At 38.2% G+C, this 17,283-nt stretch overlaps 2 protein-coding genes across 10 annotated transcripts in view; both read left to right on the top strand.

Moving 5' to 3' along the window:
• The first annotated feature begins 166 nt into the window (after positions 1-166).
• On the top strand, positions 167-1,888 carry ndufs5 (NADH:ubiquinone oxidoreductase subunit S5). 2 transcript variants are annotated; one of them, XM_052533039.1, is made up of 3 exons: positions 167-304; positions 1,323-1,568; positions 1,648-1,888. In XM_052533039.1, exons 2-3 carry the CDS (start codon positions 1,353-1,355, stop codon positions 1,750-1,752), a joined length of 321 nt encoding a protein of 106 aa, XP_052388999.1. In that variant the 5' UTR covers positions 167-304; positions 1,323-1,352; the 3' UTR covers positions 1,753-1,888. The 2 variants fall into 2 exon arrangements, with proteins under 2 accessions (XP_052388999.1, XP_052389000.1); XM_052533040.1 differs by having other exon boundaries at positions 208-304; positions 1,342-1,568.
• Positions 1,889-5,229: 3,341 nt separating this feature from the next.
• The window catches only part of LOC127935428 (microtubule-actin cross-linking factor 1), a 156,356-nt gene continuing 144,302 nt past the window's right edge, over positions 5,230-17,283 (top strand). For 3 of the 8 annotated variants that reach the window (XM_052533281.1, XM_052533283.1, XM_052533272.1), the window contains exons 1-2: positions 5,231-5,388; positions 9,041-9,275. In XM_052533281.1, the coding sequence (XP_052389241.1) occupies positions 9,053-9,275 (223 nt within the window). In that variant the 5' untranslated portion in view covers positions 5,231-5,388; positions 9,041-9,052. Of the gene's footprint in view, positions 5,389-9,040; positions 9,276-13,688; positions 14,545-17,283 lie in introns of those variants that run through there. The other 5 variants (XM_052533284.1, XM_052533271.1, XM_052533279.1 and 2 more) reach the window with 3 other exon arrangements.

The raw sequence follows: 17,283 nt of genomic DNA, 5'->3' as shown, positions 1-17,283 counted from the left end.
AAATCTCTCTCTCAGTAATAATACGAATAAGATGACAAATGCACATACCAAACTACTTACATTTACTAAACTATAAAAACTACTATAGGCTAACTATCAACTAAAAAATAGCTGGAATTAAAATGAAAAACTACAGAAACCTAAGAGCCAAAAATGTGTCAACACTGCCCCCTACCGTGAGTGGGCGACATGGACGTCAAAATGTTTTGCAGCAGTGGCGCAAAACAAGCCTGCTTCACGGCAGCTGAGAGGTCGTTCGTGAACTGAGGGCCTGAGGAAGGTTAAAGTGACTCTGAACCGAACGGTCAGTGTTTGTATTTACAGTTTGAGAACTTGTGTATCTTTCACGTACTTTTAATAAATCTACTAGCTTCAATATAAGCCTTTCGCTATACATACATTACGTTAGAATAAACGTATCGTTATCAGGCCTGCAGCAGTTAAGCTATCCAGATAGCTTCGGCAGGACTGAGACTATCTGCACAACTTGTTTAATTCTGCGATGAAAATATAAAATAAGCAAGCCTGCGAGTGTTAAACGTGGTTTAACTAACCTGTCAGATCGCTTTATTAAATGACCGCTAATGAATAATCATCTAATCAGATGCGAAAACTCGTTACTGGTTTCTGTTTCTGTTTTTCTGTTCAAAGCCCTTCCTAATTCGTCCTTAGACTAATAAAGGCATTAAAAAGGTCTTAAATTGGAGCACAAAGTCTAAAATTAAGTTATGGCACTAAATGTTCCATGTTACAACTGCATTAAACAAACAAACAAAACAACAAAAACAAAAAACGTCCTGTTTTCCAATACAAACAATCTTTAAATCAAGATATATTTGCTAGCAAAATAATTATAGTATTTTTTTTTTTTTTTTTTTTTTTGAGAGATTGAACATAAGTGAGTTTAACAGGCCTATCTGTCAGCAGGTGTGAAAACTTTTCTCTTTCATTTTTTTTTTCTGAGCCTGTTGGCAACTGTTTGTTCTTGTTTTAATCATAAACTCAATGAATTTTCTCATCAATTTCTCAGAAAACACCATTCTTGTCACATCGCTCACTCAGGAAGAAAAAAGTTACACTGACGGAAAAAAAATATATTTAGTTATTTTCATATTCTAGTGGTGGGGAATAGAAGTATTGTGTTTGTGTGTGCAATCTGTTTGTAAATTTTGGAGATATTCAGTAGATGCATATGACCACTTTGCTTTATTTGCTATATTAAAAAGACGCTAGCAATTTCTTAACCTTGAGGCATAATATTATATAAAAATGAACTGCTTTGTTCATTGATAAGCTTGATTTCATTATTGCATTTGTCTTAGGTGAAATATTTCTCTTCAGTTCCAAGAACCATGCCGTTCGTTGACCTCCAGTCAAGGCTGGGTATTAATCTGGATCAGTGGCTCTTGGCTCAGAGCGGGGAGCAGCCACAGAAGCGGGTCGCTCGCTGCCATGCCTTTGAGAAGGAGTGGATCGAGTGCGCCCACGGCATCGGCCAGACCCGGGCCAAAACTGAATGCAAACTGGAGCTGGAAGACTTCTACGAGTGCATGCACCGGCGAAAGACTGTTAGTACATTCAGAAATATTCAAGCAATGTATTTGAGGTTCTTCATGTTGCTAAAATTATTATCATTACTTGTTACAGCAAGAGCGCTTGTATGAGGTGCGTAAGCAGAGGGAGAAGATGATTAAAGAGGGAACTTACACACCTCCTCCACACCACACAGGCAATGAGGATGCCCGGCCCTGAATCCAGCAACCCCCGTACAACCCCCCTCAGCACACTCATACTGTTGTACAGGTGCTTCCTCACTCATGTATTATAATATAATTGCTGTGTCAATACTGTTTAATGTCCGTGAAATAAATATAATGATTCCCTGTAATTGTTGTTGTCTGTAGACTGTCTGTTATTTTTTAGTGTAAATGTGTAATAGAAGTTTTGAAGGGACAGTTCATTTTGTCCCTCTGTCATCATATATTCACCCTCATGTCATTCATGACTTACTTTGTTCTGTGGAACATTAAAAGATCATTTGAGGGGGGGTTTCCATGCAAGGGAAGTCAATGGTCACCAAAACATTCTTCAGAAATGTCATTGGTAATGTTTCTACTCCATTAAATAATTTCATAATCGAATAGGTTCAAAATAATTCAGTTTTAGATGTTCTGAGTTTTTTTTTTTTTTTACAACTTCTCTTTCTTCTCTGTTTCCTTCTCCAAAAAGTTATTATTAAAACCTAGTGCCATTATAATGCAGTGGTTCTCAACATTTTTACTCAGAAACACATTATTCAAAGCCTCTCCAAATATTTCGGCTGTAATCCTCACAAAGCTGCTTGTTTTTTTGTTTTTTTTTGTGATTCCAGAAATTTTAAGTACAGTGTGTTCTTCAGTAAAAACAATATATATATATATATATATATATATATATATATATATATATATATATATATATATATATATTGGGGGGGGGCTACAATTAGTTAACATCTTGATTTTATGTGTTTTAAAATTTTTTTATTAAATAATAGTTTATTTTAATATGTATTTTTATAATTATACACACACACACACATATATATATATATATATATATTATATATATATTAGTAATTTAAATTATTTTAAAGGGGGGGTGAAATGCTCGTTTTCACTCAATATCCTGTTAATCTTGAGTACCTATAGAGTAGTACTGCAGTCCTTCATAACTCCAAAAAGTTTTTAGTTTTATTATATTCATAAGAGAAAGATAGTCTGTACCGATTTTTCCTGGAAAAACACGAGTGGCTGGAGGCGTGACGTGTGGGCGGAGCTAAAGAATCACGAGCGCCAGTAGGCTTTTGCGTTGAGAGTGTTTGGAAGCTGTGACATTACCGTGAGGGAAAAACCATCATCCAAAACAAACCATGGCTAACAGTCAGATTCAGCCGTTTATTTATGATCCAGAATCAGATCCAGAGGCTGAAATTTAACAAGAGCAGCAGCAACGACGTCTCTATGTGGTATGTATTGAAACTGTATATATTTGCTTAGCGGTTTTGGAAAATGACTAAGTTCCACTTTATGTCCTCTTTTTTTTATTTAATTTTTTAAGGTGTACATTCGGAAAGTGCAGTTTGATGACAACATCGCATTTTGTTTACTTGATGTGCTTACACGTCGATAGCTAAGTTAACAACACAGAGATATTTGAAGCAGTTTTACTCACCGCATGCGGTTCCAACACACGATCGTGACCCTTTTTCGTTGGGTCTGCATCATCCTTAAGAAATAAACGATGTGCAAATCCGGCGTCAAACTGGGCCTTGTTTGTAAAACAAGCATCTTCGAAATTCAGGGAACAAACAAAAACACTTGCACAACTCCGTTGATGCTCTGTAAAAATAAACTCCATCCACTGGTCCCTTAATGCTGTTTTTTTTTTTTTTTTTTTGGTAATCTGTGCAGGGTTGTCTTGCCCTGGCAACCAAAAACACACTTCTTTTGTGACATTTTGCTCTGCTCTGATCAGTGAATGTCTCTGCTCTGCTATACGGGAGCGCGCGCTCTTCCGGGAGAAGTGCCCTAGGACCCATATAACATTTACATTTACATTTATTCATTTAGCTGACGCTTTTATCCAAAGCGACTTACAATTGCTATATATGTCAGAGGTCGCACGCCTCTGGAGCAACTAGGGGTTAAGTGTCTTGCTCAGGGACACATTGGTGTCTCACAGTGGATTCGAACCCGGGTCTCCCACACCACAGACGTGGGGAAATTAAATTAATTAAATTAATATAAGGAAATTCCGCTCCATCTAACGTCACACAGAGCCATACTCGAAAAAAACTTTCAGAAACTTGTGACAAACCGGAAGAGGTATTTTTGGAACAAAAATACTCCTTCAAACGTACAACTTAATTTTTGAAACTTTGTCCATGTTTAGCATGGGAATCCAACTCTTTAACAGTGTAAAAAACTCAGTATGCACGAAATAGCATTTGACCCCCTCTTTAAGTTGTTCTTCAGGTGCAGTATAAGTGCCAAAGCCTCTGTTTGAGAACCACTGGTATGTTACATCCATTTGAATACTTTAGATAGACTTCATTTAAGCTTGAATTCATCCTACAGTCTGCGTGAGACCATCTGATTATGTGTAATGTTCGATACAGTATATGCAGTCTGGTTTTGAGCCTTAAATGAATGCAAATGTATTTAAGTGGTTTTGTTAGGCTTCCCATGGGAAAGCTTAATATGAATGCATCAATCCATTTGGCATCCCAATCACATTACCAAGCCATGATTAGTTATTATTGAAGTTATTTAGCATGTTGGTCAGTGGGTGGCAGTAACAAACCACTATTTCTGAGCTTGAGTTGTTGACTTAAAACTAATAAACAAGGCATCACGTTAGTGACAGGACAATTGGGAAATTACTTTTGTACTACCGAGACTTTTTTTTTTCTTTTTTTGCTAAATATAAGCAATACATGGACGAGTATGGTTCATAAACTGCTTAAATAAGTAGAGAAATATGATTCATAAACTGCTAGGTATTTCTGTTGAGACACTAGAGCATGTCTGTCTGAGAAAGTTCAGGTGTAAAGTCGAGTGCACAGGTGGAATTAAGACGTGCAGACCATCACATGTGTTCAGTTGAGCCTGGTTAAAAGGTTAAGGTTAAAAGCTGGCTCTAAACAAAGATCTGGTCATTCACGTTATAATAATCTTATTAGAGTTTACATTTGAGAAAGAATGTCCACTGGTATTTTTATCAGGGCTGCTCTTCTGTGGTGGTTTTGTTGGATCAGTCCACCAGCAGCAGTTGATCCTTCACTGTCTCACTGAGGACAGATGCTTCACTACACATTCACTATGGATTATACTTTCATTATTTTTATGGGCAACAATATGTGCATCTTAGTGTTGCGTTAACAAGAATTTAGATGCACAGCAATCCTTTCCTTATAATGCATCTCAGATTTTAATAAGAGTATGCCATTAGATTTCACCGAGAGGAATTTTGATTTAATTTGATTAGTCTTGTGTGATTTTTATGCAATGCTCATAATGAAGCATTATTAAAAATATCATCATCATTAAAGAGAGTGTATTTAAGGGTGGATGAGAAAGGAGAGAGTGAGGAAGAGGAGGAGGAGGGGGCCGGAGAAAGAGAGAGCGCGAGAGAAGGAGGGATATGAAAGGAGGGGAATAGACAGCCATTACCGAATCACAGTCTCCATACTGCTCCTCTGTCTACTGGGTCAGACTCGGTGCAAAAAAAAAGGACCGAGAGTCAGTGTTTCTGTGGCCGGCTGAGAGTCGTGTTTGTCGGGATTGAGCGCCAGCGCATCCCCGCCTCTGTCACCCTGCGCGCGGTGACGGACTCCGCCGTTATACGGTAAGAAAGTCCAAACGTCCGTTATCCGACAGCCTCGGGGTGTAGCTGTGTGTCTGATAATGATCGTTTTTATACATGTGTCAGTATTTTAATTTGTAATGTTAACGTCTGAATACTGAACGCTTAAGTATCATGTAGATTTCCTACAAGCATCCTCATTTCCATTTATAATCGGGCATCAGAAGTGCGAGAAGAAGAGCGAGCCGGGCTGTTAATTTATCACGTTCATTAATTAGAAATAAAGGTAATGATTTATTAATCTCAAGCCTGCTTGAATGGGTATTATTAGACAGACCGTTATTCTGTGTGTTCGGACAAAGAGGCTTTACACATCTCTGTGGTCACTCTGCTCGGTTTCCGCCACATTACAACCCAGTGATGTCTGATGTGTGAACGAATCGTTTTTGTTTTTTTATTCGGATCTTTTCAGTGGTTCTTTTGAGCCGTTCCACACAACCAGATCGCATTTAATGAAAACGTACACAATGTAAACTATTGTGGTTATAGTTTATTAACGTTAGTGGGCCTTTTGTACATGCAGATATCTTATTTAGAGGGAAATAAGCAGTTTGCGAGCTAAATACACAAAACTGAACAATAATTACGTCATGTCGTAAAGCACAGCTGAATTCGATTCACCGGAATGAACTGTTCGAAAGAACCGATCCGCGAAATGAGTCGGATCTTTGCAGTAGGAGTGGGATGTTGAAAGAAGGGGCGTCCTCAAGCAAATATTTATGGATCTACGCACGTGTTTTTCCCTTCATAAATGATGGATATCCATTCATGTCTTCCAGAAACGATCGAAAGGCATGTGCTCAGCGTGTTTACACAAACACAAAATTCCTGGGCTAATGTAAAATGTACAGTAGGTTGGGTAAAGGCTATTTCTACCAGGATTCACAGATGGTTTGCTGCGCTGTGCTCCTGTAGAGATGCACATATTTTCACCATGTTTGCCTGCTGTGTGAGTGTAACCATACTGCTCATTTCAGTTTCTGACATTCCAAAAGATACATTTATGCTTTGAAGTTATCAAGTCTAATTTTAAAACTTATGATCTTGCAAGGTTTGGGACACTAGCCTCTCGCAGTTTTTGTGACATTACCAAATAACAATAATAAATTACATAACAGATATTAAAAACAAAGTCACAATTGCAAGATAGAGAGTCAGAGAGTTGCAATTACAACATTAAAGCTGCATGTGTTCAGAGGAACTGGTAATATCACTAATTTCTTCATTGTCAGTGGGTGAGCCTTACATTTCGAGGTTCCTGACAGTTCGAGGCCTCAGGGACTGGCCCCATTGGCATGGTACGTAATCCATCCTTGATCTGATCAAATAGGGCTTATTGTAGCTACTGCCCTTTGGCTAACATGCAAAACCTCAAAAATAGGACAGATAGTGTCTGTGTTCGCGGCATGTCTTGTGACTTCTTTAACAGACTGTAGCACTAATTAGATCCGATCAAACATTTTATCCAGTAATCAACAAATGCTACACTCCTTGCAAGCAGGATTGTCTATTTTAGCACTTAACATTTACTGAATCTTTCTTTGGTGCATGGCTTGTTTCCAGGTCAGATTTGTTGAAATAGATCAGTGGTTTTCAACTTGTGAGTTGCGACCAAAAAAAAAAAAGAGCTGTGGATAGCGGGCGAAAACGAAACTAAATGAAAGTAACATCATGCAGATAACCATAGGATAACAACAATACAAATTCTGCATTAGACTACTTTTTTATGCTATATTACAAAAAAAAATGGATTTTATCTTTTTTATCAAATTGTTTTGTCAACTATAGCACCGGTTTGTGTATGGTTTTGTGTAAATTTAGCATAATGAGAGATTTACAAGCAGTTTTAGCAAAAGGTTTTAAATGGATAATTCACCCAAAAATGAAAATTCTGTCATTAACAGTTGACTGTCACTATTTACTTATGGAAGTCAGTGGTGAATGTTTGGCTTCCGACATTCTTCAGAATATCTTCTATTATGTTAAACAGAAGAAAGAAACTCATACAGGTTTGGAACAACTTTTGGTGAACTATCTCTTTAAGGATTTTTTGTTGTCCATACTTGATGTCCAATGTAAAATACGGGCCCCTTATATACAGTGTAAAGGCCCAAACTGCTCTAAACATGCAGAATGTTTGGCCACATGATATTACCTCCCCAATAAAAGTCAAATTTTTCCATAAGAACTAATACCTAAATGCCCACAGTGCTCTGAATAATGCAAAGGCATTATTTATTGTATGATGAGCAAGTGTCATTATTGAGTGAGTGTGTCAGTGTGCCACCATCCTCTGTTCCACAAATGTATTTCTTTCAAAGGGAAATGGAGCGGTTCTGCAATTCTAAGGCTGTTCTGGGATGTGCTTGGCAAACGTTCTGGGAAGCCAGACTCTGTACAAATGCAGACCCAGCTGCACAGGGACTTTAAATCAACAGAACAGTTCTCTACCGGAGCACTGGGTGCATGAACTTACTCAGTGTGGTGGTATGACAACAGTGAGAGATGAAATAATGTAAAAGAGAGCAGTAGTTTCCTTCCTTTTCCTTCTCAGGCATAATGACATAGCAAGGTTTCGATTACAGCATTGCCTCTATTTATATCTGTTGGCTGCCACTGAACCACCATGCTGTCAGGGAACAGCGGGATGGCAAAGAGATCTAGCTTCAGCAACAATGTTTTAGTCAGCTTAGTCCCACTTTCGAGAAACAGTAAAGACATAGCTCAACATATCTGATTAAATCCACCGCATTGTAGAATTATTAAATCAAAGCATTTTTTTAAACGATATAACAGCTTTTAAAATCCACATGAGACCAACACAAATACAGAGCTAGCATTTAAAAGATGTTGATATGCATTTTACAATAATTAAAAAAATGTAAATATATATATCTTGGACACCTTTTTTGTTATTAATTTAAATGTTAATAAATAAGTTTTGCTAATTGTAAAATAATCTGTATAAATGGCAATATCTAAATACAGTTGCAATTGTACATATTTGCACGCACAAACGCACACACATACATATTAAAATTAATAAATAAATACTATCTCAGAGTAGCCATCGCTCCTCTAGCAAGCCTTGAATGACGTGAGTAGATTGGACAGGGGAGCACATCTCTAAACAGCTTGCACTGAGCTCACTTGTATTGATGAGTTCAGCTGGTGTGGAATAATGTGACGGACAGGAACCCACTCTAGCCCCCGAGGGCCTCATTCCTTCCAGCTGATCACAGAGGGATGCACATCATAGAGGTCTGGCCCAGCCAAATGCAGTGTCCAGTTTTAATAGTATCGTGACTGAAAAGAGAGTTCGATCCTCCTGCCACTTTTCCTTCTCATCATCATTGTTGAAGTGAGTCAGCTCTGTTCACCTGATCTCCAGAAGCATCTGCCTTCATCTCTTTTACTTTCATTTCATTGCAAATTGTTCAGCTGATGTGTTCTCATAAACCTTATTTGGTACTCATGTTTTCCGGTATATAGTAGTAGTACGTTGCCCTTTGGGTGATGAATTAGATATCACACACATTACAGAGTCTCTAACATGCTTCTGTTTCTGTCCTGACTCCTGACCTTATTTCTGTTTCCCTTTTTACCCTGCCACCCCTCATATCCCTCCTCCCAGCCCCCTGGCGAGATGTCTTCCTCGGACGAGGAGAGCCTGAGCGAACGTTCGTGTGTGAGCGAGCGTTCGTTCCGCAGCGAGAGGTCTGGGGGCTCTCTCTCGCCCTGCGCCCACAGCACAGCCGGGCCCAAAGGGGACACTCTGCCCTGGAACCTATCCAAACATGAGAGACGCAAGCGCAAGAGTCAGGACTCAGTGCTGGACCCCGCAGAGAGGGCAGTCGTGCGAGTCGCAGGTAAGAGACTCAACTATGTGTGAAATGTGTGTTCAGAAAGAGTTCCTTAGTATTTAAAGGGATAGTTCAACCACAACCCGAAAGGAATCGTTTACTAACCCTCATGTCATTCCTAAACTGAACTTCTTTTGTTCTGAGGAACACAAATTAAATTTTTTTGGAGAGTGTTTCAACTGTTTTTGTTCATGTAATGAAAGCCAATAGGATCCATAACAACACTTGACCCCACTGACTTGCATTAGATGGACAAAAAACACTTTTTTTTTAAATGATCCCTTTAAGCACAATAATGAAATCACCTTAAATCAGAACTTATTGAGCAAATGGCCCTTGTTTTGTGTGTCCTGAGTCAAGGATTTGATTTAAAGCAATCTGGCAGTTGGCTAAAGCTGGAAAGAAGGACATGCAGTGGTTTTTAGATACTGTAAACACTAGTGCTCTGGGATTCAGCATTGATATACATGCAGCTGCATGAGGATCAAGTTCTGTGAAATAGACAACGATGGTGCTCGTGTGGGAGAAGAGAGGCCAAATGTTGGGAGCTGAACTGTTTTGAGACTCTTTTTAGACACGCTGGCTGTTGCTCTTGCTTTTCCTGCTGATTTCATTACTCTTGACAGACCGTGTCTCTGTTGCTGAACCAAACAGTTGTTGAATACAGAGAGAAAACTGGCTTGGCTTTTTGTGACTGGGTGTAATTGCAATCAAAAGTGTGAGAAAGCACTAGTCGCTGTTTACTAGCTTTATAAACATGGATACAAGGAAATCCAAGGCACATCTGGAAGACTGTCACACTAGTTTTCCCTGCCAATCCTATCCTCACATTTTTACAACCATGTGTCGAGTTTGTGTCCCTCCAGATTTGCCTCTGTAAGACATGATCTGTGTTTGATTCATCAACATTTGGGCTTTTTTTGCTTATAGGGGAGTGCTGCAAGAAACTGTGCAAGCTTTATACATTTTTGCATAATTGAAAGCCAAAAATAGATGAGACTTCACAGCAATAACCATCCTTAAAGTCTATATTAGGGTCAATGATATGTTGTTGCTTTTTTATGGATGTTTTAATTTATCAACATTACATACAATGACTTAAATACAGCTTTTCTATGATGAGCATGCATTCATTTTTATGTATGATGTAAACTATTAAAAACATGAAATGAAGTAAACCAGGGTGATATGATCTGTCCTGATATTATAACAAATAAAAAGCCTCATTAAAAAGAATGACATTTTTGAAAATAAAACTTTTGAGTGGTTAGGCATCTTTTATTCTTGTTGTTATTATTATTATTATTTCTTAGAGAGAGAAAAATATTTGAGCAAAACTGCTTCACTGCTCATTAATGTTTGAAAAACTGTTAAAATCAAACAGTATTTTAAAATCAGACAATTGTAACTTTTTATAACAAAGCAAGAACAATAGAAAATATTTTGATCTATTAAAGCTGTCTTGCTTTAGTGATTGTTTAGTAGTATCTCAGATACTTAGTATCTGGGGACTATGTCCGTTAAACTCGCTACTTTTCCAGGCAGTTGAGTGGGCAACTCAGACCGAATCCCTCAATGCCCTTGTTGCTATGAGTTACTTTTTTGCTTTTCCAGCGCCCCGTAGTTTCCATGGCTATGAAATAAGAGGGAAAGGGAATAAAACATGTGAAAGCCCGAAAAACAAATAGTGAAGTAAGACGAAAGTTACCAAGATACTTCGCATTTCAGTTTGAGACTGAAAAAAGAGAGAGTGGTTATGTGAAGCTTAAAGAAATGATTGAAAGAGAAAGTAAAAAGAAGGTGATGATAGTGAACAAGGGTCAAAGAGGAGGTTAAAGGGGAAGGAGAGTGATGGCATATTAAAGAGGTTTGAGGTCAGAGAGGCAATGAGCATGGAGGGAAGAACTGGAAAGAAGGTGTGTGTGTGTGTGTGTGTGTGTGTGTGTGTGATATACAGCACTTCAGTCTTGGAATGCCATGCTGCAACGCAGTTATGACAGTTGCCTAGAAAACATAGGGAGTTTCCAAACACAAACTACTCTATACACACAGATCTCAGCTCTGACTATCTTTCATTTTGTGTGATGTGTGCATGCAGGTGAAGCTGTTCGAATCAGAGCTGCAGTCTAAAGACAGTACATTGGCTAAATCACAGCTATGTCAAAGACTTTTGAGTCTGGCTGGCTGTTTACTGTTGTGAATTAGTACGCACTAAAGAATGAGGATAAGAGGCTGATGAAGCCATAATGTCACACAGTTTAAATGTGGCATGACAGGGAGAGTCACAGTGGAAAAACACTTTCACTTTCATGTTCGCTTCCCGACAAGGTTTATTGGTGTTGCCCACCTAGAGAGTAAGAAACAAAATGTGTGCTTTAAAATCTATTGGAAAGATGTTGTTTGTTCCCCTCGTTTTAGTTAAATCAAAATGAGTCAATGAATTAGTAAAACGTAGGCACAATTTTTTAAATCTAGTGAACTAATTATATTCCACAATAAAAAAAAATTTTTCATCATGTCATAGGGGCTCCATTGAGACATCTTTTTGCATTTATAATACCTTTGCCTTCATTTACTGCTCAATTAAAGTAAAATCTTTAAAAACATAATAACAAAATCATTTTTATAACACTGTGAAACCTAGAAACCTAGCAAATGACTCACTCTAAGGCCATCCAAGATGTAGATGTTTGTTTAAAATGAAAGGAATCCAAATATTTCAAGTAATCCACATGACTTTAACGTCTTATGAAGTGCAAAGCTCTGTGTTTGGATGAAAAAGTAATCCATCATTAATGCATTTTAACTTTAAACTGTCCCTCCGCTTATACGTCTAAATACTCTATAATCCATAATCAAGTCCACAGACATATTGTTTAGAACATTTTTGGACCGTTTTTGCTTGTAAACAGTCCTTGATCTGTGCATATTTCTCTCCTGATTCAAACAAGATGACTTTTTCACTGAAGAAATCAATATCATGGATAGAAGACTCGTATTTTAGCCAGAAGTAATGGTTTAAAGTAAAAAATTTCTTAACGATGGATTAATTTATTACAAACACACAGCTTCTCAATACACAAGACTTTAACTGATGGACAGGAGTTCTGTGGTCTACTTGTGGATTATTGTGATGTTTTAATCATCTGTTTGGATTCTCTTTCTGACGGCACCCATTCACTGCAGAAGATCCATCGTTGAGCAAGCGATGTAATGCTACATTTCTCCAGATCTCCTCCGGTGAAGAAACAAACTCATCTACATCATGGATGGCTTGGAAATTGGAAATTACAGCAAATTTTTTTTTTTTTTTTAATTTTCCTTTTTAGTTTTTCTAGGTTTTATTTTGAATAAATTTTTCCATAGATAAAACAGTACTTTAATACTGGTCATTTATTTGTTTAGGAGCCTCAAAGATTGTATGGCTTGTCTTTGTTTTTTTTGTTTTTTGGTAATGTTTTTAGCTTTTATGTGTACTACCTTAATCACAGACGCGAACATATTGCATAATGCATGAGAGCATCAGTTTGGCAGAGACACTTTTATACTTAGATGTAAAAGGAATGTGCATTCCTTGTCAAACAGCAATCCGATCGATCAAGCGCTTGAAGTGATAAGCATAAATAGATCCTTAAGAACTTGAATGCTACGACTGAAAGCTGTAAATGTAGAACGTTATCCTCTTATTCTGAGCTGGATGAGAAAATAGATCTTATTTATATACAAATCAGTAAACTGATCCACTGTGACTGAAGTACATTGCCTGAGACATAATCCAGAATAACCACAAGCCTTGAAAAAATTGTGCTTTTAAAAGTAATAATAATAATAAAATACAAAGTATTGTAAACAATTACAAATCTAGCATTCTCTTCAAAGATGTGATGAATGAACTGAGACTACAGAATTTCAGGTCCACCTGTCATCACAAGCAAATCTGAGACAAAATTATCACACATACTAAATTCAGTAGACATTTTATTTTCTCTGCATACTAATATGATCAGCATATGTTTATGCTACTAATAGGGAAAAAAAAATTAAATCCCAAACAATGTATTTACAATCTTTGTGACAGAGCTGATATGGTTGTGAAAGAAAATATAAGCACAACTAGGCTACTTAAAAACAGAGTAGGTGAGATATTGAAAGCGGATAAAGGACTGCATTTATTTTTGCCTGATTTTATACACGTTTCATAATTTATCTAACATTGTTGATAAAATGTAGGGCTTGGGCATTGTAAAATGCATATTTGAATATTTCAATATATTTGTGTTAATCGGTATGATGCACCTCTTCGCTTTAAACAGTCGGGGGCGACAAAACCCAAGACTCAGACCCAATAACATCAGCCATTGTCACCATGAATTTCCTGCGCTGGAAGTGTCTGGCGTGGCCGTGGAAGGAAGGAAGGGTGGGATGGAGGAGGAGAGCGCAGGCTTTGCAGGAAAGAATAGAAGAACCTGAACCACAGTCGCACTGGGGGAAAGAGAGGGAGGAGTGAGACACACGCCGTGTTATTATTATAGAAGCGCACATTACTTTGAACAGCACGGATGGATAAAACATAATAAAGCGGGTACCGGCGAGTCAAGAGCGCGTCGACAAAGGATTACAAGAAGCACTGTCCGGATACCGTTTCACCGAGGCCCCATATCTGCTTTCGGAAGGAGCCGAGCGGACCGCCCACCGCACATAGACACACACCGACTCGAGAAGCGCACACATATAAACCCAATCACCGGCCCGCACGCGCTACAATGGACTTTAAATACGCTAACAATCTGGATTCTGCTCTAAACCAATAAAATATGGTTTTATTTAGTAGTTCATCTAGATTTAAACCGCTTCAGACATTTAACCGTCATTAAACGATAAGGGATATTTACTCTAAACATAGATATTTTCGTATTTGTATTTATCTAATCTTGTTTTGACGACACAGTGACGGGAACCGCCGGTGCAAAGTAGCTTTGTTAAACTAGATTTATTTAATTAATCTTGTTTACGATCACCAAATATAATAGAAACATATCGAAGCGTGAATAAGTCCTTATCCATTGTGGATATTTAACGCAAACGAGAGTTGACAGCTGTTGTCGGACGACCGGGATCCACCGTCCTGGATTACTCTATGAGCGGGCTGCTGTAAAGCGTTCAGCGGGATTGAGAGACGCTATGGCCGGCTACATCCCGGGTTTACTGCCGGCGAATCACTCCCAGGAGAAGGAGTTCGCACAGGCGTATGAGGATGTGCTGGAGAGATATAAAGGTAAAGGACTCACTGAAACCCCGGTTTGTTGTGTTGTTGACTTAGGAAAAAGTGTATGCGGTTGCTGTAGCTGGTATTTTGTGTCTGCTTTACATTCGCTATTTGTTGTCAATTGTCCATGGACGCTGGAGGATGGTGGGTCTCTATTCCCATGAGGTTGTGACAGGGCAGAGGACATCTAGACTAGTGCTTCTGTGCACTGTTATATACAAGGAATATCGTTAATTAACCATTTTTGATTTTAGAATGAAAATTTAAAAGGAGGACTGGTTGTTTTTCAAGGGGCCACAATAAATGATAATTTAGCAAAAAATAGTTTTACACTGCTGTCAGAGCTTGTCCAGAATCCTTCAGTATGTCTAGTTGTGATCTATGTGTTAATATATTAAATAAATTAATTATACATCCGGATGTTCGTGGTTACTAATATCATAGTTAATGAACCCAAACACATACAATAATAAATTTTATTATTATTGTTGTTAGTAGTATTATTATTATTAGTTTTAACTCTAATTATAAAAGTGAAATCTAAGTAAAAAAATAAATAAAACATGATGTATTTAACTGTGGACCAATCAGCTCTTCCTGAATGACACTGAAAACAGACTCATGAGCTGCTTGTGTGTAAATAATCCCAGTGCTGCACTTCACTCAAACAGGCAGCACAACAGACTATATACTTATTTAATTAAACAACAGTCTTTGGTTTGGTAATCAAACAAAACTATATCACAATTATTAGTTTTAGTTGTGCTGCCCCGTTTATTTATTTTAAATTTGTGTTCTATTTATTTATTTCTACACTGATGAACCCCCTTTTGAGAAATCTTGCCCTTGTGTCTCAGCTTGTCCAGTTGTCCGTGCCTGTCCGAGCTCATCTGGTCCTCTCCAGTGATCCACTGCTGTCTGAGCATGTCAGGTGTTGGGAATCAGTGAAGGACTTTCCTTCGATAGACAGCTGTGAACCCCTGAGGGCCCCAGACTAATCTTGTGTACTTCTGATGACAGTGTTTCTGCAAAACATGAATACCTCTAACTGAATCTAATTGACCGTGATAAGGCAGAGTGAGAGATGTCAGCTGATTCAAAGAGCATCTGTGATGCAGCCCTGATGAAAAGGGGCCTTTTAATTATTGATTATTTTAATGAAATGCAATTCTGTCTGGGCCTTGGGACAGGGGCCTAAGATAGCACTGGGAGCTCATGTCGTAGACTGTGATCTTGATGGATCCTCTGTGTATTAATTGGTCATTTTATATCTGTAAAGAATGTGCGTACATTTGTGAAAAGGCTTTGATATGTAGAAACATTGACGCTGTCCATTAGAGACACCACACAACCACCTCTTATAAAATCTTTAATAATATAAGATCAGTTGTTGATCTACTAATACATCCAGCTGCTCCTCTCACAGCCTTTTCCAATTAATTAATTTCCTTTGACTGACGTTTCGTCAGTGTAACTCTTTTGAAACATCAAGGCTAATATGAGCAGGAGTGAACCGAGAGCTTGGTAAATCATGCTTAATTAATGGTATGCATTACACCCACATTAACCAACTGAAATTTTCAAAGTGGTTGCCAAGGGAGTTTTATTTTAAAGGGGGGGTGAAATGCTCGTTTTCACTCAATATCCTGTTGATCTTGAGTACCTATAGAGTAGTACTGCATCCTTCATAACTCCAAAAAGTCTTTAGTTTTATTATATTTATAAGAGAAAGATAGTCTGTACCGATTTTTCCTGGAAAAACACAAGCGCCTAGAGGCGTGACGTGTGGGCGGAGCTAAAGCATCACGAGCGCGAGTAGTTTTTTGCGTTGAGAGCGTTTGGAAGCTGTGACACAGATCAAGAGGCTGGAATTTAACAAGAGCAGCATCAGCAAAGGCGTCTCTATGTGGTATGTACTGAAACTATATATTTGCTTAGCGGTTTTGGAAAATGACTAAGTTCCACTTTATGTCGTCTTTTTTTTTTTTTAAGCTGTACATGTGGAAAGTGCAGTTTGATGACAACATCGCAGTTTGTTTACTTGATGTGCTTACGCGCCGATAGCTTAGTTAACAACACAGAGATATTTGAAGCAGTTTTACTCGTGCAGTTTGATGACAACATCGCATGTTGTTTACTTGATGTGCTTACGCGCCGATAGCTAAGTTAACAACACAGAGATATTTGAAGCAGTTTTACTCCCCGCATGCGTTTCCAACACACGATCGTGACCCTTTTTTCGTTGGGACTGCATTATCCTTAAGAAATAAACGATGTGCAAATCCGGCGTCAAACTGGGCCTTGTTTGTAAAACAAGCATCTTCGAAATGCAGGGAACAAACAAAAACACTTGCACAACTCCGTTGATGCTCTGTAAAAATAAACTCCATCCACTGGTCCCTTAATGCTGTTTTTTTTGGTAATCTGTACAGGGTTGTCTTGCCCTGGCAACCAAAAACACACTTCATTTGTGACAATTCGCTCTCGCTCTGATCAGTGAATTGCTCTGCTCTGCTATACGGGAGCGCGCGCTCTTCCGGCAAACGTGCCCTCAGGACCCATATAAAGGAAATTCCGCTCCATCTAACGTCACACAGAGCCATACTTGAAAAAAAACTTTCAGAAACTTGTGACAAACCGGAAGAGGTTTTTTTGGAACAAAAATACTCCTTCAAACGTACAACTTAATTTTAGAAACTTTGTCCATGTTTAGCATGGGAATCCAACTCTTTAACAGTATAAAAAACT

The sequence above is a fragment of the Carassius gibelio genome, chromosome A19 (genome assembly GCF_023724105.1).
Source record: "Carassius gibelio isolate Cgi1373 ecotype wild population from Czech Republic chromosome A19, carGib1.2-hapl.c, whole genome shotgun sequence".
NCBI classification, from domain to species: domain Eukaryota; kingdom Metazoa; phylum Chordata; class Actinopteri; order Cypriniformes; family Cyprinidae; genus Carassius; species Carassius gibelio.
Note: the sequence above shows the minus strand (reverse complement) of the source record. Positions and strands in the feature narration are given on the sequence as shown.